Source organism: Montipora capricornis, chromosome 11 (assembly GCF_036669925.1).
Source record: "Montipora capricornis isolate CH-2021 chromosome 11, ASM3666992v2, whole genome shotgun sequence".
Lineage (NCBI taxonomy): Eukaryota > Metazoa > Cnidaria > Anthozoa > Scleractinia > Acroporidae > Montipora > Montipora capricornis.
Window position 1 is genome coordinate 40,834,586 of NC_090893.1, and position 22,500 is coordinate 40,857,085.

At 39.7% G+C, this 22,500-nt stretch overlaps 2 protein-coding genes across 8 annotated transcripts in view; one reads left to right on the forward strand and one right to left on the reverse strand.

Moving 5' to 3' along the window:
• LOC138024274 (uncharacterized) overlaps positions 1-22,500 on the forward strand; it is an 847,896-nt gene that overhangs the window by 613,434 nt on the left and 211,962 nt on the right. The window lies entirely within an intron of this gene.
• LOC138024236 (receptor-type tyrosine-protein phosphatase delta-like) overlaps positions 1-22,500 on the reverse strand; it is a 62,979-nt gene that overhangs the window by 9,666 nt on the left and 30,813 nt on the right. For 2 of the 4 annotated variants that reach the window (XM_068871367.1, XM_068871368.1), the window contains 9 exons: positions 16,488-16,796; positions 15,007-15,315; positions 14,497-14,600; positions 13,930-14,110; positions 12,354-12,456; positions 10,911-11,169; positions 10,530-10,587; positions 9,351-9,401; positions 1-467 (listed from right to left, as the gene is read on the reverse strand). The exon at positions 1-467 is cut by the window's left edge and continues 339 nt beyond it. In XM_068871367.1, coding sequence (XP_068727468.1) covers positions 112-467; positions 9,351-9,401; positions 10,530-10,587; positions 10,911-11,169; positions 12,354-12,456; positions 13,930-14,110; positions 14,497-14,600; positions 15,007-15,315; positions 16,488-16,796 — 1,730 coding nt within the window. In that variant the 3' untranslated portion in view covers positions 1-111. The remainder of the gene's footprint in view (positions 468-9,350; positions 9,402-10,529; positions 10,588-10,910; positions 11,170-12,353; positions 12,457-13,929; positions 14,111-14,496; positions 14,601-15,006; positions 15,316-16,487; positions 16,797-22,500) is intronic. The other 2 variants (XR_011126932.1, XR_011126931.1) reach the window with 1 other exon arrangement.

A 22,500-nucleotide genomic window follows, 5' to 3' on the forward strand; every position in this document is an offset into this window, starting at 1 on the left:
TACATTCTAGTAATGAGGACTTTTGCGTAACCTGTGATCAATCTGGACGACTTCAGCTACTTCTTTTCCGGTGTTGTGACACAAGGAAATGAAAGAAAATGACCTGGTTATTCAAGATATGGTAACAGGTTCATAGTCACCATCTTCTTGTACTGTGTTCTCCCCTTTGTATCCGATGTTGTAATAATCAGGGCTTTCGAATTTGCCTTGTAATTTCTGGTATTCAGATTGGTCAGGTGACTGCATCTGTGAAGGCCTGGGCTGTAGCTCCATGTAAGCCTCCTGCCCTGTCGCATCTGATGGAATTTGATGCTGACTACCAGGTTGATTAGCAACGTAATTTTCTGAAGCATTGGTTTTCTGAGGGGACCTTTTCCTCCACAACAGCAGACCAATAACAAGGAACTGGACCGCAACAACACAGGACAAAGCGATGACAGCAACAAATAGTGACTTGTTATCATGGCCTGAGATAAGAAAAAAAATAACGAATCTAAAGGAATGCAAACGTTTCAGATTTTCCTGGAATTCAACCCATTTGCAATTTAATACCATTGGTTTTGTAAGCAAAAAGAAACAATAAAAGTACACCATTTGCGATGAGCCCGTGTGTTGTCAGATTTTTCCAACCACTGTGCCCCAATTTACATCTGAATCACTAAACAAGGAACATATTTCAAGATTTCTATCGACTTTACTACCAGACTAACAAAGCCGTTAACACCCGGAATGTTTCATAGAAGACTTCGAACAAATTCTACGTAATCGGATCGCCAGGGCAAATGGAATACTTCTTTTACACACACCCGGATGACAAGAACTGGAATGTAAATATTGATGACTGTCCGTCGGCTTAATAAATACATCCGTCTCCAGCACTCCCGACTCGTTTAGCACTTTGACGTCCAGAAATTCAATCTCGTGCTTCGACCATTTGCAGTTGAATTTAATAGTCTCATGCGCGCTGTTTAGGTAATCAATGAATCTTCGCAACTTCTCCTCTCCCCGCGTCCATTTGTTCGAAGTCTTCTTATTTTGAAAAGAGAGCCGGCGAGCTGGTGAGATTTTGGATGGAAAGGGGTTATAGGATGGCCTATTTTGAGAGTCAGATAGATAAGGTTCGAAGGATGTCCATGGCTGAAGTATTGAGCAACAGTAACTAGCCACGCTCTACAAAAACGCCCTTTGTGGTAACATACCATCCCCGATTGCCAGACATAAGTAAAATACTCAGGGAACTTTATCCTATTCTGGAGTCGTCGGAGATATGTAAGAACTCCAATAAGAGTGTTCCATTTGTGGCGCGCAAAGGTGGACAATCGTGGACCGAAAAATTTGTTCCTGGGAACCGTGAAATGTTCGTCGAGAAGATGTGAAGTTTGCAAATACACGATCGAAGATATTCAATTAATTACAACCTATTTACAAAGCTATTTACAATGGCCATTGTAAATACTTTTTAGTTTTTAGATTTTAACTTTCATTTGAAGAAGGCTGAATAGCCGAAACGTTGTGAAACCAGGTCAGACCAGTTAGAAGTTTACCCCACTATTTTCACTCAGTATTTGTATATATATATATATATATATGTATATATATGTATATATATATATGTGTATATATATATATATATATATATATATATATATATATATATATATATATATATATATATGTATGTATGTATGTATGTATGTATGTATGTATGTATATATATATGGCATTACAAAGCTTTTGCTTTCAGGTCCAAATTGAGCACTCTACTAGGATGAGTCATTGCCGCTAGCAATTGTGCATGCTCCCTAGCTCGCTAGTTTGAGCACTCTGGCATGACTTGGATGTACCACATGCGTGGGACATCTGGGGTGGCTTTATAGCTCAACCTCCATCCTAGACATCAGCACTGCACTGATGAGGCCCAGAAGGCCGAAACAGTACCGTCTGCAGTTATATAACTATATATAGTTTTTAAATGACTCACCAAAATAATAGCATGACAAGGGCCAAATTTTGTTGATCAAATGGAAACACTTAGTACGTTATAGCGAAGGGCGCTTTCGCGCGCACGAGAGCGGAGCTCCATAGCTAAGAAAATTTGGTACACTATCCATCCGATAAATTTTGGTTGTGACATCAGCAACGCGTTCCAAACTAAATTGAGGTATTACACGTTTTTCGTGTAAACTAGCAGTTTTAGTCATGGAATGGCCGTTGTATGGTGGAATCTCCTTAGTTACTTTGGAAACGTTAGGGAAACCGGCGGAATAGAGATTCCGCGAACTCAACGGAATTTAAAGATCAGCGACCTCAACTGGGAATAATTTATGTTGCTTGCTCTGTGTTAGAGATGCGGGTGAGAGGGTGGGATTCGCAACTTCATTGTGAAGTCAAAAATTCTTCCAGGTGATTTTTTGCTTAACCACCTTTGCCCCTCAACTCATCCATAAAACATTAAAGAATGGGGTCAGAATTTCTGACCCTATAAAACACTGAAGCAAGGGATCACTGCAGAATTTCTGACTCCATAAAACATTGAAGAAATAGGTCAGAATTTCTGACCCCATAAAGAAATGTGTCGGAAATCATAACAGTATTTAACCTTGAAGAAAAGGGTTCAGTAATCAAACACTGCAGAAAGAGATTCTTAATATCCAACACAAAGAGAAAATTGCATCAACCTCTTTATTTTGAATTGCACGTAAGCTTATCAAACTAATTGCATTCGATCCTCCTAGCAATTATTCCACAATGTTCATTAATGGGCTAATGGGGATGTGCCGCTGGATGGGGTCGCATTTTCACGACTAGATTGACTATAATGGGGTTGTCTTTTAGCTTTAACTTTAACTTTATTTAGAAACAAATCACGGTGGCCCATAGTTAGCTATGCTATTCTAGGCGAGCCACTTACACTGCGACATTATCGCTGGCTCTCACAAGTAAACAAAAAGACACTTTAAAAATTACAAGAATTATACACAAACAAACGCCTCGTACGTAAGAGAAAAAAGTGAATATATAAATAAATGATCTGAGGTATTATAGGTAGCTGTTAAAGAAAAGCCATATACTTCGAAAGAGAGATTGATGTAGCGCATATCAACTTAAAAAAAAAAGAATTAAAAGTAATTAGTTCAATTAACGTTTAAAGTGTGTTTTCCTAAGCTGGCGAATTTCAGGGGGGATACCATTCTATATTTTTGTACCAATTCTTCATGTCTACGGGGAAGATTCCAGGTATTGCAGACCGCGTGGAATGGGAATGAATTTGTTTCGATCGAGTAAATAGATTTGAGAGAGTTTAAATAGCGCTCCCGACAAAGTTACTAAAATGGGTCAAAAATTGTCCGGATTTTGGGGGTAAGTTAAAAAGGGAAGGTGTATAATTGGCCATAAAATAGGCTATAAAGGGGTAGGGGTCCTGAGAGGCCAGCAGCACATACCCAGCGAAAATTGACCCAAGTCAACACAGAGTTTCTGGAGAGCGTCCTTGTTATTATTGCAGCACCTTGTTATGCTGTAATTATCTTCATATGCTCGCATTCATTATGTAACATGATACAGTATTGTTAGTGTCAATCCTCCTATTAACATATATGTTGCTGCACTGAAAGTATCCCACAAAAAGAACAGATACAGTGATACCTCGACAGAAATGTTAAATCCCCACAGCTTAGATTTTTCATCACCTGTTTTAAGATGACTTGTAGAGACACGCTATCTCTTGATTGGAGTACTGTGTGAAAACTGGCCGCAGCACTCACTGTCAAAATTGTCTTCAAATACTTCAAATGACTCTTAGTTGCACGAATGCGCCATTTTTTTCCCAAAGAACCCGTAACCGATTTCACCATAGCATGCCAGATGGCAGAATGGAACAAACAACGCCGGCCGCTCTCGCTAATGACCCACAATAAGCTTGCTGTGACTCTTTTTACAGATTTTCCAAGAGGCTAAGCCGCTGAAGTCAAGCATTGTTTGCCTTCCAGAACAATGACGCAAAAAGCTGTCATTTTTGTTTCCGGGAGCCGCAGTTACACGTACTATCTTTTTGTTTCTTTCTAATTTGTCGCGTTGCTAGTGCGAAATGAAAATCGAAGAACAATTAGTTTTGTCACTCTTGAACTGTTTGACGTGACAGATGTTCGATTTTCTGACCCCTGTCTTCGCGATGATTTCAACTCCAAAAACATTTTTGTAATGTCGCGAGAGTTGGAATTTTCGCGACAAAATCGCGGTTGCAGTTAACCCACCCTGTAACCTTTAGAGTTAAAGCCACTCGCGAGGCGTTGAATTGACGGAAAGAGTTGACTTTTATCATGTGGAGGTCTGCTCTCGCGTTGGCCACGCAAAAAAACTTTGATTCTTTTACGTCATCGGCTTAGGGAATCGTGTGAAATTGCAGTGCGCACGCATACTTCAGTGCGGTACGCGTGAGTGTATCTCGAGGATAGCAGAAAAATCGAAACATTTTCTTTGGCTTTTACAAAGACCATCCAGAAGTATCACTGCTGCGTAGAAGAACTTGAATGTGCCCCACTTTTGGGGAAAAAGTGGAAATACTGTCGTCAGAATCGAAGATTTTCACCGAGTAAGTTGACCACGTTCTTGTGGCAGCACATTTACGACCTAAATGAAAATGGTCAAGACTACAACAACTCAGAAGGCAAAGACCAGCAGTAAGACCAAAGAAATTCTCAGTGAATTCTGAAAGTACTACAGGTTCTAGCAAAGAGGGCCGTATTCATAAGACTTATTGTGATGAAAAGAATAGTCGGGGCGTACATTCGCCAAATGTCTCAGTGAAATAAACGGCGCGACAACCTGCTACTAGAGACGAGAGCGAGTTTCAAAAATTCGGAGATATGCTTTCGGAATCGATCCGAGACTTGAAAATACTCTGGCTAGAAAATTTGATCAGTTAGAGGAAACACTGACGCAGCAAGTTGTCCGGAACGCAGACGACGAGGAATGTGATGTTCTCTCTCACTCCAACCATACCACAGAGAATACAGGTGGCAGCACTACCGCCGACGAACCACCCAGTAAAAGGCGGCGATCGACTCCAAGCTCTGGTGAGACCATCAGTAAACAGAAAGTGCTTAACTCCATAGCAGGAAAAAAATGCAAATGCTGGAGAAGGTTGATCAACGCATTGATAAGCAGTTATCTCACACGATTAATCATTTGATGTTTAAAACGGAAAAGCCTGATGAGGAGAAACTTCAGAAGAAGTTGGGTCTTATAATCCGCCCCGCTAACTGTACTTCACTAGTTAGAACTAAAGTAGATGACCTCATTTGGCAAATGTTCAGACTACAGACCCGGTCTCTAGGCTCAAGTTGCCCAGACTAAAGTTGTCAAGTCAGTCACAATTCTACCAAAAATGCTAGACAAGGCATTGAACCTGAAAGCCAAGCTGCCAGACATGACTACTAAATCATCTGGTCATGGTATAGATGCCATACAGAAGGGTCTTGATATTTTTATCAATGATGGCATGGATTCAATAGAAACAATGCTCATATTGCAGAAGGATCTTGATATTCTGCCACGCAGAAGGATCTTAATATTTTTATCAAATAAATCGAAACAATGCTCTTCGCGAATTGTGAAATAAATGCTCGCCGCAGAGAGTGTATGAAGCCTGACTTGAATGAGGATTATATACATGTCACTCTTTTCTTTATCAGTTCCCATAAACCAAGTCCTCTTTGGTGGAGACACATCAAAGCGAGTAGAGGACATAGAGAAAACCAATACAGTCGTACGAAAGGCTATGGTGCAGCAGAGTTCGTTCTCCAAACAGCGCCACTTCAACAGTGGTGGCTATTCACAGTGTCCATTTTAAGGATACCACCTACGGCAACCCATATCAGAAGCCACAAAAGAGCCACAGACTTAACTGCACCTCCAGCGGATATGCAAACCACAGATGGGTTGAGACAGTCGCCCTTGATATTTTTTTAAGATGAAGAGTCTTACCCTCATAAGCACAGCTCAATTCAAAGCAAGTAGATTGAAAGGAAGTTGACCTCTGACCCCTTTATCCATGACACAGTGCAGCATTGTCACATTTAATTTGGACTAGGGGCTTCATGTAACAGTAATTATGTGAGAATGCAAACGTTTACTGGCGAGGAAGATAATAGCAGAGTTCCGCGTGCACCGAAGGTGCCCGCGCGCGGAGCACCATAGTTAAAGTATGGTAACCCAGCGATGCGAGAAATTTTGGTTTTATAGCCATGACGCCACGACCGTCCATACGTACGTAAGTACGTACGTCCGTCCACCAATTGATGTATGCCAATGTGACCAGTATCATGTTAGTTTACAGCATACATCGTTGATATTGGACATCCATGTTTTGATCAATTGACACCTGTTAAAACAAGGCATCCGCTGACCAGTATCAAGTGACCATATCGCAGGCTCAAGCTTCGAGCTCACCGAGGTCAGCTTTTTTTAAAAGTTGACCGCTGACCAGGTACTGGTTTCCGATTGGATTGCAGGCTCAAGCTAGGTTCACTCACCTAAACATAAGCGAGGCAGAAGCAAGGCTTCATTTTTTGCGCGCTTTCTGTGGCTCGATGCGGCTACCTGGCCATACCACATCATCTATAGTTCTTACACAGTCAACGCTTTTCGTGTTCAGGTAGAAAATGGTTTGGAAAATGTTTTCTTTCTGCATTTTTTGCTCGTTTCAATCTAGTTTGACATATCATGATAGCTGCGGTCCACACTGGCAGCTACGCAGTTATTCAAGTCAAGCATCGGAGGGATATAAACTTAAAGCTGAGTGTTTATAGTTAATTTGCTCAGAGCTACTTTTTTTCTCTGTATTGCAATTTTGTCATATCTTTAAAAGGTCTGATGAGGTTACATGATGCTTGGAGGACCTATGACTAGAACAGAAACGAAAGGAGAGTGAAATAGAACGACAACGACAAAACAGAATACCAGTAATAGCTCATACATTCTCTCCTTGGGCACTAAACCGTTTGTTATTTTCAAAACGCGGTTTAATCGGTTTTTCCCTGGTTCAGGAATGAAAATTGAGTTTTTATTTTCACTGGAATTAAATAACAATTATCTGTACTCTCTCGGACATAAAGAAAAAATAGATTTGTTTGTTAGTTTTGCTCTAAAATGCGATCGCACAAGTGTTTTTTAATCCGTTTGCCTAACTGGTTTTCGATGTGTCTCGACAGTGACGAGAAAATTTTGCCCTTATGTTATAAACATGTAATCGCAATGAGTTCTCGTAATATTAGGGGAAAATGTCACTAGCTTGTGTGCTCAGAAGTTTTTTTAAAGCACCTACACGTTATTTAAGTGTTGGAGGGGATCTTGTTTGAAGTTCGTTCTGTCTTGGTGGCATTGCCGTTTTTTGCCGATTCTTGCCTATACATTAAAATGTAAATGACCTAGTTTTAAGATATAAAGTGGAATAAAATACATCAGTAAAACTCTTCTTTGACCTTGAACTGACACTTTTTTATGGCTTCTAATGTTAGTGTGATTCCTATTCGCTGGCTATTGACAGTTGATTCCGAAATAACTTTTTTCCTTTTCCATTTGCTCGCTGAGAGCGTGCTTGTTTTCTTTTAAAACTCATGCGGTTCAAGAAAAACTCATTGCATGAATTCCATCGTAAATTTCACTCGAAAAACCGATATCGTAGTTATCGCTTTGTGATTCATGCGATATCGGTTTTTAGCGTAAAATTTACCGTTGAATTCACCAGCGAGGCTATGAATTTTTCTGCAGAAGAAAGCGAAGAAAAATATTTTAATTAAGCAATAACCGGGAACACCAAAACGAATATATTTAAAATAATCTACAGCAAACACCAAACCTTATATTTTCACTACCCTACAGGCAGTAAAATTTAAATATCCAGTGAGCTCCGCTTTGAGGCTTGGCTAAATCTATATATTATTCTAAAATGATGAAGAATCTTTTGCTTGTATGGGCAAATTCGATCGTTGTCACAACACCACACAGCACAATGATCCCCATTAGGCATATTTCCATCATAATTTGAATTGCTGAGTTTAGAAACAGCCCAAAAGCCAGCCTATACATACGTAAATACAATTGAAAAGGCTTTATTCTGTTACTTGCATGCCCCAGGTTTATTCCTAATTTTGTAATATTTTGAGACCATTTCACAATAAACCTTATGCAAGCAAGAAAGTTAATCAGCAAATTGTATCTCATATTTCACAGTTATTCAAAGAAAAACTTACACTTGCCACGTATTGCCCAAATCGATTTCTGATAAAACTGTGTGGAAAAAGCGTTGATCTCTCTCCAAAATCGTTTTTTGGATGTCGAATAAGTTTCTGTCATACATATTCTCACAACAATTTACAATGTTTGCCCCGTGGCGATCCCAGAACCCTTTGCGTGTAAAGTAAGGATCCGATTACTGGCAACTCGTTCATTCCGTGTTGAGAGAAATTCTGGCACATTTCAACAATCACACACCGCGTCGCCATTCAAGCTTACAGCAGACACCACGGGCGAGTTTTCGTGTCATCATGGTCTATTTTGTCAGACATATGATAACCGAACGCTCAACGCCATTTAAAGTTATATTGATGAAATGATATATGAAATGGATCATATATGAACAGCGGATATGAAATCAAGTGAGGCTATGATCCATTTCATATATCATTTCATCATTGATTCATTCTTCACGGGAACATTAGAATCCACAAATGTCCAGTTCCCATCGTCAGTGGCTTCATAGCTCAGTTGGTTAGAGCGTCGCACCGGTATCACGAGATCAAGGGTTCTAGCCTGTTTGAAGTCCTGAATTTTTCAGGCTTCTCTACGCAATCGCAACACTTTCGTTCATAACTGCGAGGATCATATAGCTTCAATTGAAAGTTATCTTGGATTGTAGTAAATTCATCTGCAACGAATGAACTTGTAAGCAGTTTGGGACAATGTAGGTTCTTTTTGGCCAGATAAGAGTTCTGCGATTTTCGGGAAAATCTCCAACAGTTATTGAGTTATAATTAACAACCCTTTGTCTTGTTTGTCACGCTGAGCGGTTTTGTTTGAACTGTGAAATTGCAGTGGAGTAAGAGAACAACTACAGAAGTATAATTATTTCCATATACATTATATTGCTTTCTGGTGTGAGAAACGGGAGCTCCGCCATTAGGCGCGGCTAAATCTACATGTTAAGTGTATTTTCCAGCACAAATGCACCGCAAGAATATCATGCATCATGAATATCATGAATATCATGCATAAATATCGAAAGTAGTTGAACACATATGATCAGCAAACATCATAAGCATGCAGACACATCTAGATTCTAGGAAACCTACCTTGATTTTCTGTTCCGTTTCTGTTAGGAGCTGGTGAAATGTTTTCATTGTCTATCAGATGGATATCGTAGGTTAGCCTAAAAGATACTTACATAGAAAGCTTTCGCTGCGCCGTTGCTCTTTTTAAAAAAAATACAGCAAGTCAATCATAATATACAAGGTAAAGCAAATTTCGCGATTTTCATTTACTTTGCAATGACCGAAAACTTCATAGTCCTAAGGAAAAGGCATTTCTCAAGAAATGCAATTATTTTTTTCTGCATAAGAAAAGACTCTGTAAAGATGGGAGAATAATGAAAGCACTCTTCGAGCTTTTGCTGATATATATTTGTGACTGTTACATATGCTTGCAAAGTACTCACGAGTGTGAAACAATCAATCAAACCAACACAAACAGACCAAAAATGCTTTCGTAAAGGAGATTATGCCATTTCTTTTCTAAGCAGTTGGACATTTTGTGATTAATTAACATCGAAACGGTTTTTGCGTGATCTGGCGTGTTGAATTAACGTGATAATCAGATAATGAATCGATATTTTTATTTTAAAATCAAATGGACAGACTAAAAACTCAGCAGTTACTGAAGATACCCATACTTTTTGCCTTCACTTCAATGAAAAGGGAATTAAAAGCACAATAAATCGTTGCTTTGTCAGAGTAAACACTGCTGGCATTCTTTAATAAAAATCTAACAGAAAACTGCATATTTTCTTCATGAACGAACTAAAGGCGTTCAGACAGTTAAAGGCGCTCTTCGATCTCTCTCCTAAGTTCTTTGGACCAGTTTACTGTTTTCGACAAGGTTGTACCATCATTATCATTCATGAGCTGGGTGTTTGATGATTCTTCAGAGCGTGTACTTTTGAAGAAACCCTTAAATCCGACGTACTCCACTTATAAACTCCAATTAGCTATCCTATTTTACTCAGAGCAGCAGTCTCAGACCTAATTAGTTGGGACACTTCACGCGAACGTCCTCTATTCCCTTCTCGTGCGTTCCCTGCCCCTCCCAATGTTGTTTATCGCAGTTCAGTCACCGAATCTTTCACAGCAACATTGAGAGGGAAGGAAGAGGCAGAAGTGACCCAACAATTATGTCTGGGACTGCGGTCTTTGCACGTGTATCATCAAGTTGCTTCTCATTTTTCTTTTTTATTTAAGAGCTAAGAGTAGCCTTACCATTGGATTTAGTTACTGAGACTTTTGCAACCTTGCTGACTTTTCCTTTTAGAATTGCCTGTGAAGATAGACAAGGGAGTGAACTAATGATGACCGTGACAAGAAATGTTTAGAAATTTGGCCACCTAAATGACCATTAAAGTCGAATTTAAAATACAAAGCCAATGCTCAAACTTCTCTCTTCGAAAGAAATATTTCACTTGTTGAAATTAAATACCATCGGACGCCAAACTTGAGCTACTGAATTACACAATCTTTTATTTATGTTTTTCCCCATCAAGAAGCATAGTTTCGTTCAGAGGTGCCCGGGGCCTGTTCCTTTCAAGCTTTGAACGGCAGGTAGACACAAAATAAAAACCATGATCTATCCTCCTTACTTACGTTTTCAACGCTGGTTATAGCTCTTTGGTACACAATGTAATTGTGGCCCATCTGAAATTTTTTGTTCTCGTAACCGCCGTAAGTCTCTTCGTTGCCAACATAAAATTCCCATGGCTCAGTGAGCAACGGAATGTTCTTTATTTCGGCAGCAATATAGAAGCCCATTTGTTCCTCATTGCTATTGTCCAGCTTTTGGGAATAGTCGTCTGGAAGGTCTTCGTTGCCATCAATAACTTCCAAAACTATAATCTGATACGAACTGAACCAAAAAATAGTCATTATAGTGTAATGTGCAAATAGGTCGATTAAGACTTTCTGTAATAAAGTCAACTGACCCATAAACTGACCGACAAATCGATCGAGCCATCAGTCAGTCGCCCATTATTTGGTCAGCCAAGTCTGTAGGTCCGTTAGTGAGTCAGCCAATTGGTCTGTCCTTTATATTTTCTATACAGAAACTAGCAAATCAATCAAGTAAGTGGATGCCCTGGTCGATAGCTGTTTGGCAACGTAGACCGAAATTCTTACACGATGCCAAACAGCTATAGATTTCTTTACTAAAACATCACCTAAGAGATTCGCAACCAGGGAAGAGTAGTCCATTCCTTTTTCGGAAGGGATATTTTTGTAAGTTTTGGCGCTTAAAAAGGTCACCTAGCAGTTTCGAATGAACAAATGGTTTGCTTGGATGTTCTCAAAAGCTAAAACGTTCAGCTAACAATTTCTGAAATGGAGATATCATTGCCTAAAATTTTAGGACACTTCAATTTTCAGCTACATGTAAGGTATCCGAACATATCAAATTCTTCTAGGTGATAAAAAGCATCGCTTTAGATAGTCTTTAGACAATACAAGGAGCTTAGAAATCGGTCTCAAATGCGTTTGGCCTAATTTTCTCGTTTCGTGCCCATGGTATATGAAATGGATGCTTAAATAATTCGATCAGGACTTTCTGTTATAAAGTGAGCTGCATGACCCATTGAAAGACCGAAAGATTGATCCAGCCCAACATTGGTCAGTAATTCATTTGTCCATCATTAAGTCTGTAGGTCCGTTAATCAGTCAGCAAATTGGTCGGTCCGTCCTTTCTTTTTTTCCATCCAGCAATTAACCAATCAATCGATCAACCATGTAGGCAAGGAAGTGGATGCTCTGATTAGTGTTGTGTTGACCGATCAACGGAAACATGGTGTTTATTGGCACCGTCGAGTTGTTGTTTTTGTTGTTGTTTGACTGTGAAGATGGTCCTAAGATCATTTACCTATGGATCATGCGCTACATAAGAACGTATTTTGTCTACGTTCTGGTTGTCGAAACGCCATGTAACAGTTATAGTCTCAGGACTGCAATAACTTAGAAGATCAAACTCCGTCAAGGAAATTATGGCTATGGGATTACAATGTCATGTGAGTGTATCGCATTCATATGTGGATGTTACAATACCTTATCGGCCCATTCGTCTGATTTGCAGGCCACAATTCAATCATAGCGCTTGTATTGTCCACGTTTTTATCCATTATTCTTTTGACATCCGGTCCCAGGGGAGCTGGGAAAAGAGTAAAATCAAATGTTGTGGTCATGGGGAAAGTATATTACAATTTAGTATTGTCATTAGCTGTAGGTACATTCGCCCTTTTAACCATGCGAAAATATGTTTTAGCCTGCGTTACGGCTATGCCCTTAATGAAAGAACCTGAGGGAAGCTGCAATGGATTTATCGGAAAGAAGATAGAATTGCGCATGTTATATGTCAGTCATTCAGTTATTTCACCCAAGAAATGTAGAAAAGCAACAAACTCCCGGGAACAAACTATATTTGTATATTAAGGCGGTAAGCACTTCCCGATAGCCACTTTTTTAATGGCAGTTTGCATGCCATGTTGTTGTACAGATCATTAAAGATCTGTCGGTATCATGTACAGTCAACAGGGCTGCCTCGTAACGTCGTTAATCCAAATGTAACATTAATTCAAAATTACCATATGTTAATAATGAATACAATATTCGATTCAATCCATTTTCCATACCGTATGTCGCAATGCATACTCACTTGTGAAGACATTCGCGGCATAAGCATAAGTACAAGAAGAACATGATTGTTTCTATGCGATTTAAGAGGGGGGAAGAAGAAGGAATGACCACAAAACTAGGCTATGTGCATGATCTTGTTGTTATGTAGCGGCTATCCTCACTAACTCGTTAGCTTCTTATGCTTATGGTTACGCTCATATTTCCGTAGCTAGCAAAGACGAAGCTTGATTGAGTACGTCCCTATAACATTCTCAGTAGAAACAGAGTGCAAAGAAGGCCTCGGATAAACATAAGCCTCAAGTTTTTATTCCTTAACAGGTAAAGGAAATGCACTTAGCAACATTTAAGGATCAAAAGTTAAAGAGCTGAATATTATGAAGCCATTTAGACGCACGCTACGACACAGGACAAGTTCTTTAGGTCGTGTTGCAAATCAGTGATGGCTTAGTCATTGCCCCAGCCACGAAAGAAGTAACGTTCTCTACTATCGATCAACCTCTGCTATTGAAAGCATGTTTGTCGATCATGGGATCACGAGGTTTTCGATAGCTACTCAAAGAACCTGATTTCACAATGAAAGTACCGGACATGGTTATTTTCCGTTACAATTGCCTTGGGAGCGAACCCTCAAGGAGGTCTGAAACTTAGCAGAAATGCTGTTAACATTCTCGAGATTGAATAAAATTATCCCCTGAATCAAATGCCGTCAGATCGATTTTTCCGTTTATTAACCAAAATAATACGGTATGACTTCTTTTTAGTTTGAAGGATCTATTGGCTTGCGTGATCAGTGTCTTTTGTTTCTTCAGTCAAATGCTTCCTGATATATCCAAGTCCAAAAAAGAAAAGAAAAAGGGAAAGAAAAAGGGAGGAAAAGAAGCCAAGGAATCCTAAATTTATAGCGCCAAAGTACCCTGCGTTAAATGGAAAACAACCGGACGAAACATCCGGCCTCAAATGAAAACCCTGCAGATCAAGAATGTTTTACCTGCCACCTTCGTTTTAGCATCCATTGTTTGTGATAAGTTCTGTCCACATGCAGATTTCCCAAAAAAGTGAAACTTGTAAGATGTGTACGGCACCAACGTCTTCACTGTTTGCTGTAATAGTTGTATTGTACCACTATCGCTGAATTCTTGTATGTAGTCCTTCGTTCCATAGTACGTAACCTCAATAAAACGAACATGATCGTTAATTTCTTGTTTTTTTACAGAAACACGGACAAGCCTCCTTTGCTCTTGTGTTCTCGGCAACAAACAGGCTTTTTTACACAAGCGTAGGCCATCTTTAAGAATGAAAACTTGGAACACCGGTTTCTAAAGCATGGGCTGAACTCTGCATGTTTGCATACACTGGATGCAACTAAAGATCTTTCAGGTCTAAAGCTCCCTAGGGGAAGTTTTTGCTTGACGAAGGGCGAAAGAAAAATTGGAAAAAAAAAAAAAAGAGTCCCAGGCTAGGTCGGTTATCTATGGCCTGAATGGAGAATGTGTGCCAATGGCTCTACAAAGTCACGATCCTACAAAAATTCAAATGTAATTAAAGATCTTCTTACTGAGTATTCTGAGACCTCTTCTGGGCTGAATAACGGGTTATTCCAGGTTAGCTCTAGTTCTGTTTTTCCAATGTTTTGCACTTTCAGGTATGGAGGTTTTGGATCTGGCGATGGCAAATGGATTAATCAATAATGAAGGTTATTATCGATAACCTACCGCGAAGATACTGTGACTTAATGGCTAATAAATACGATGAGCCCCAAATCAAATATTTGCTCTCCGATGAATAAGTTGGCTCATAAGACCTCCATTCATTATTTGAAAATTGCAGAGCATAGTAACCATGTCGCAACCACTTTAATTCTTTCGTGTCATTTGCCCATCATCAAATTTTGATTGCCGTTATTTTCCGAAGGGCTGCACAATTTCTTATCTGAACTTTTTGCAAAGCAAGGGAATGGAGATGATAAGTACAAGGCTGATAACGTCTAGAGGTTGTAACTTTTCTTTTGTTTTCAAAGGGAAGTGGTGTAGACCGCATGTAGATAATCTACCAGATACCAACGTACCTGAAGTTTGCATTGACTTCTCCTTGCTTAAGGGTCCGCTGCCGGCTGAAGTAAAGGCTCTCACAGATACGTTGTACTTGCATCCTAATTGAAAGCCACTCCAAAGGAAAAACGTTTCTGTCGAATTGATGCGCGAGGTCTCGTCAAGAGACCATCTCGACCTTGCTCCATTAGATGTCTTTTTCCTTCTGATTTCGTATACTGTGATTTTGCCATTTCTCTTTTCCCTTGCGACCGGGGCCCACGAGATATTTAATGTGGTCTTATCCACCTCCTTGGAGAAAATATCCTCAGGACTCCCAGTGGGTGCTAATGAAAGTACAAATATACAAGAATTAGTGATTATCGCTATAAATCACCGCACCTGAGTCAGTAAGATCTAACTGAATGGTTGTTTCTGACATATTTAAGGCTAACTGAACCAGGCTGGTCTTGCATGAGTAGTAAGGACTTGATTTCACCATGGCGTCTGGCATATGTTCTCGTCTCTTTTCTCTTTCTAAGTGATGTAAATACGAAAAATCCATCACTCGAATGGTCCTTAATCACAACTGAATCGAAGACTTCGATTGCATTGGACATTTTTTAGCGGACCCATGAGTAGTCGTTATAATTATTCTAAAAGCACTCACCTCTAGCTGTCTTAATTTTTGGAAAGAGTAGGCAAAGACTGGGCAAACAAAAAGAAATTGCTGCCAAGGGTTAAGCGATAAGCAAGCTAAAAAGCGGACATGGTGGTTCTGTGAAAGGTGGTCATATAGTGCTAATAAAGGTAAGTCGCACTGCAGGCTAGACTTTGGAAGGAAATATTGGTATAGCAAGAAGCTCGAATATGATGGCTTGCGACTGCAATCGACATGTCAAAGGGCAGGACGTCCACTGCCGATGAGTATGCCGTCGTTTTCGAAACTGGGATACCAACAGATTCCTAACAGATTCCTAACCTGAAACCTTTTTTTTTTTAAATGAAAAACTGTATTAGAACAGGAATTACAGTTTGTAATCGATATCTAGAAAATACGAAAGGCTAACAAATTGTTAATATGATTACAAAGCCAGCATTTATTCCTCAGTTGAAGACCCTCTTGCGAGTGGGTCTGTACCCACAACAAGGTAGTCTAGTGTTCTATCAACCGAATGAACCGGTCGACAATCTAAAAGCTTTTAAAGCCATCATTGAGTTTAATCCGGTCATTGTCTCTGCTGTTTAGTCTTTTTTCTTGGTTCAGGTATCAAGTTAATAACATTGTACTATGTCAGAGCTATTATGATAAAATTAATGAATTTCCAAGGTGAAGTGAAGAAAACTTATTTTGAAAAGGTTTTTTTGTTCTTTTCAATAATATACATGTCGGTTGGAATGAGGAAAAATAAACTCAAATAAAATAAAGCTGTATACACTATCAGTGCATAGGGTTTTGTCCTTCGTGTTTGAGGTGATCAAGCGTTTTTTTTTCTGCCTAGCATCTGTGACTTCTTACCGTCTTCATTTGTCCTCACTATTACTTTCACAGGGCTAATTGGTCCATTGCCATCCGCTCCAAAAGCCATTTCTTGAAATGCCAATACTTGAAATTCGTACTCAGTGTATTTCCCAAGGCCAGTAACATTTGTGGTCACGGATGGGTTATTCTGGATGGTTTTAAGGGTGAGTGGGTCTGAAGAGTTCCTAATTTTGTAGAGCAGTTTTATTCCGTGTAAGGAATCTGTAGGGGGTAACTGCCAGGAGACACGCACACTGGTGGAGGTAAGAGCTGTCACGGTAAGGTGGGTAGGAGCTTGACTTGGACCTGAAATGATAGCACAGCGTTTCTGAAAGCGGCTGAATGTCTGGCTATCTTTGTCAACCTTTGCAATGTTAAAAGACTTTTTTCTCCCTTCAGGACATGTTAATACACTGAGACTATCTTGCACATGTATTATGATATAATCAAGGATTGCACGAGATTACATTTATAAAAGGTTAGTTTAGTTCGTTCGGGTTCTCATACTTACCGTTAAACTCTAAAAAGTCAAATGTCTACTACTGATATCTTTTTTTTTATATACTCACCCTATATTTTCTTTTCATACTTCTACAAATATGAAATGAACTAGTTATAGTAAACTGAAATTATTACTGTGCAGTTTGAACCGTGGCAGGACATGTTCCCACTCGAGTTCTTATTGTGGTATTTCTGGAAGCCGAAAACGTACTAAAATAAAGTTCAACTTTGTTATCGGTTCATGCACCTTTAAAATATACTTCGTTGGCCACGTGCTCATGGTCCTGTAAGCCTTAACGTTTTATTTTATTGTATTTTTAAATTGTTGTTTATTGTCATAGACTTAAGCACTGCTGTAATAGCAGCCCCACCCCCCCCCCCCCCCCCCCCCCATCGACGATTTTCTAGGCTTCGCTATAACATTTTTATATCTTCGGTTATAATTTGCATTTCGTCTACTTCCCGCCGGGAAATCTTATGTATTGTATCCTTTCCGAATTTCACAGATGGCTTTTTCTCGGTATTGACAACAAAATATTTATCAATCATAAAGCAACAGGCATGAAATTTTTCCCATCACGAAAGTTCGATGTGAAAATTCCCTAATAAAAATCCTAGGTTATCAAAGGCCTTTCGAACAGATAATTTAACCAAAGGTTCGGTTGGGTGCCTCTTAACTAGGCCTTTGAGACGGTTACTTAGCCTTAAGTGCTGTCAAGAGATTATTCTCTTGGTACTGTGTTTAGCACAATTTGAATGGGCATCTAAAACAGGCCGGTCATCAAATGATTTGAAAACGGGTGGGGGCAAATAAAATACGCTTGCCTTAGAAATAAAATTCATCTATAAAGGACATCACGATTTTCTAAGTAAATGTGCTGAAACAGTTGCGACTTGCGAAAATCAAAAGAGGTATTGCGTTTACTAAAATTAGTTTCCTTTGCGTATAAGGATATGCAATCATAAATTTTTGAAAACTGGAACGTAACACAAAGCGCTGGGAGTTATTCTCGCCCGTTAGATCTTGGACGAATACAAAACATGGGCGCCAGTCGAATGGGCCACTCCTATTGAACACCCTTGAATTAAAAACAAAATACTTTGCGAAAAGAGCTTTCTTACATTTCGGCGAAGCAAATTTTCCTTTCGTAAACGGTCGTTGCCACTTGAAACGGTCGTTGCCATTTCTCAGAAAAGTCGTTGCCATTTGAAACGGTCGATGCCATTTTTAACAGTCGACTACACACTTCTCTTCAAAGAAAATTAAAAGAAACAAACTAAGAAAAAATATGAACCAAAATTAAGACAAAAAAGGAAAAAAAAACAATAATAAAAGAAAAAATGGAGGAAAAAAAGAGTCCCAAAATTTCAAGACTCGAACTCGGGTTCTTAGCCCTCACATTAAACAGACGCCTTACCCGAACCCTAACTCATATGACCAGCGAGACATAACACCCAGTAACCGCAACCTTTTGAGTACTTAGACCTAATGAGTGTAATTCAGAGCTAAAAAAAGTGGTAACGACCGTTCTGAGAAATGGCAACGACCGTTTACGAAAGGGAAATAAGCTTCGACGAAATAAAGTCATCAATTAGCATCATTACCAAGTCGCAAAAAACTGACATTTTCATGAATTATTTTAAGAATACCAGGCACCATCATAACCGAGCTGTAAGCTTGTCTAAGCCTGCAATGTTCGAAATAAAAAGGCTGCATTCTCCCATTTCGCTTAAATCGCTGAGTTTATCTAGTAATTATCTGAAACGTGACTTTCAACCAAAGTAACCGTCTGTAAAAGACAAAGCTAATTGACGGATTATTGCTTGTTTAAAAATTAAGATTAAGATTAAGATAGGTTAAGTTAAGTAACCATGCGTAAAAGATTATCCTGAGGGAAAGGCTACCCGAAAATTTAACTGCAACTGAATACGTAAAAAGGGGGGAAAACGGCGAAAACAAGCACGATGTACCGAAACCTGAAATGCTATTATTCGCGCGATCGCAACCGGAGCGGTCAGCGGTGATAAGAAAAAGGAGTAATGGCGCCTGTATGAGTTGTGGACGTTTGTCGTTGCGTTGTTTTCAAATGCTGGAAAGAAACTAAAGTGTAAGTAGTTTGTCTTTTGTCTTAAGTTTCCAGTTTTCGCTTATTATTTGTATATTAATTAAGAATCTTATATTTTAAAATATTTTTTGTAGGTTTTACTGCGCGTAAACGTGAATGTGCGAGCTGCAATGAAGTTGAGTTTGAAACGAGAAGACAAAAAGGACGGTCACGAGAAGTGAGGTATTTAAAATCAAATCGACCAATGTTCAGCGACCGAGTTGCGGACACGAAACCATGATACGGAAGCATTTAAATCTTACCTGTTTGAAAAAATGGGAGGCGCGGTGGCCTCATGGTTAGTGTGCTCGACTCCGGATCGAGTGGTCCGGGGATATTGTGTTGTGTTCTTGGGAAAGACACTTTACTCTCACGGTGCCTCTCCCACCCAGGTGACCGTCCTTTTTTTCTAATTTCAGCGAAAAAACGGCAAAGAGCTGCAGCTAGATCATGACGAGGGATAGCTTCCAATTTCCTCGCTTCGTTACGGTGCATCTTCGACTCTGAAAACAATTTGCCAAGTTGTTGTACTCTTGGAGGTGTTTTAGCTTTGGTTTTTGCCTCTCAGGTTGGTAAGATCTTCTTCTGGCAACGTAGGAAATCTCTCATTTTCAGTGATATCGCTGAAAAAGTCCTGAGAAATGGATAGTTTTTGGCAAATCTCCGTTGCTAAACTCTGCCATTGACAACTACTACAGAGCTGACGCTATGCTTTGAGCTGATTGGCTAGTTTTTTTTACCTATTGTATTTTATGGGATTTCATTGGCTTAGATATTTTACAGTTTGCCTATTTTTAGAGGAAAACCCTATCAGAAACTATCCAAATTTATCCTTAATTGGACAGTTTTAAATTAGCATTATAATAGAGTCATATTAAAAAAATATATATATATATATTTTTTTTCTCTATTGTTCTGTACACCAACATGGATGTTGTGACGTCAGGTGAAACCATCCATTAGGGAGCTTACGAAACTACGACGCCGACGGCAACGACGACGCTATAAAACAATAGGTTTAGTGAGCAAAAACAATGTCTCTGCACGCTCTGCACGTGCGTTTTACATTTTGGTACATTTGCCGTCATCTCCTAATTGGCGACGTCAAATGACCAAATTCAAGGTTCTTTGGAGGACGTTAGTACATGACGATGAATTTTCAGTTCTCTCTCTACGCTTCCAACCATTCATACCAGTTTAATTCCTCGAAAGTTACTACACATTTTTAACGCGAAACGACATGCAATAATTTCTTAGTGTTATGAATAAGGCGAACTTGTATTTTTAAATGAAGTCCTCGTAGCCGTCGTCGTCCTCGTTTCGTAAGCTCCCTATTGAAATGTTTATGACGATTTGACTTCAATCGACTCGATTCGAGGTAGCCGTGTCGATTCGACCCAAGGCGAAGTCGATTTGTAAGGTACTTTGAAAGGGGAATAAATAGGAGCATGAAAATGTTGACTATTCGACTCGAATAGATCGAATCGACTCGATTCGAGGTAGCCTTGACGATTCAATACGAGGAGAAAATGATTTGAAAGATACTTTAGAAGGGAAGTAAAAGGGGGCATTAAAATGTTCGCGATTCGCCTCGATTCGAGGTAGACGTTTCGATTCGACCCAATGCTAAGTCGATTTGCAAGAAACTTTGGAAGGGGAATAAAAGGGAGCATTGAAACGTTGATGATTCGACTCCAATGGATCGGAGATGTGCCGATTGACCCCAGGCAAAGGCGATTTGCAAGACACTTCGGGGAACAAACGGAAAATGTTGACCATTTCACTCCAATTGCTTCCAGCATCGACTTGACAACAAGGAGCATAGTTTTAAAGGATACCCTCATAGATGACTCGTTCTTAAAACGTGGCATTAAAAAAAGATCACCATTTTAATAATAGCCGTGACTTAGTATGGGTATGTCTCGTTCTTGTAATGTGGCATCAAAAAAGCCCAACATTTTATAGCATGTTATCATGGCTATGACTCTTTCTTAAAATGTACGTTTAAAAGCACACAATTTGAAAAGCTATCATTTGTGTCAAGTTAATCTATCTTAAAGAAATGACAAAATGTACGGTCAGGAGATCGATCTAACAACATCAAATCGAACGAGTTACTGAGCGGCAGGTCATTTCCATATACTTTGTCAGCTATACAAAAACAAATCCTTAAGACGAATTCACACTGCCGGCCTTTAGACCCACTAAATAAAATAAAAGTTCATAACCAACATTGAAAAATCCCTTTCTCTGAGAGAAAAAATCTACAGAATACTTCAAATCATGCGCCGATCAATTCAAAAAAGCTGTGTCTTATCAAGGGGCAACTGTCATCGAAGAAAATTATTACCTGTGGAGTGCCCCAGGGCTCAATCCTCGGCCCGCTGTTGCTTCTAGTATATGTTAATGATTTACCAGACTGCCTACGATCGACCACTACTTCCATGAATGGAGATGACAAATCTTCCTTCGATGGAACGTTACGGCACAAGGAATGACGAAGAAGCTCATAATTGTCTACCGTCCTTCGTACTCTGAGACGCACCCCGTTCCACCAAGTGTGTTTTTTCAGGAGTTTTCTCACTATCTCGAGTGTCTTGTTATGTCCTGAGGTTCCAGTTATTTCTGCTTATTCAGCATGTGTCGTTTCCTGCGCAAATTTCTAGACACTGGTTGGACCTCATCATAACTCACTCTTCTAACGACATCACGGTTTGCTCATCCCATCTGTCACTGTTCTTGTCGGATCACTCTTTTGCGGATACGGTTAAGGAAGTGGTTTATCGTAGATGGCAGCAGATCGATTTAGCGGCTTTCAAGAGCGATATCATGCCCTCAGATCCTTACAGTCTTTCCAGTGATGAAATTGCTGCTAGCTATGATCATATTCTTCAAAGCATCCTTGACAAGCATGCTCCGCTGCAGCGCAAGGTTTTAGTTGTTCGTCCTAAGTCCCTTGGTTTAATAATGAGCTGCAGCAGCTTAAGGCGAAGCGGCGCAGGCTCGAGAAGAAGATAAGGAATAACTTATGCCCAGTCATATCTCAGAGTACAAGAGGAGGTGTAATGAGTACTGTGCTATGCTCAAATGCGCAAAGCGGGATCACCATTCTGATCTCATACAAGATTGTGTGGGCGATTCTGAGAAGCTTTTCCAGATTGCGAACTCTCTCTGCAAAGAGCGCTCCGACAATTCACTTCCACCTCATGTCTGTGCTGAGCAGCTCGCAAATAATTTTGGAGAGTTTTTCTGCTGCAAGATAGAGCTTATAAAAGAGAATTTCGGGCAGTCTTATATTGAACCGCCCACTCCTGCTGCAAGACTAGAGCGTTTCGTTCCTGTTTCTGACGAAGGAATGCGTGATATTATTATGACTGCATCAGAAGCTAGTTGTCAGCTGGATC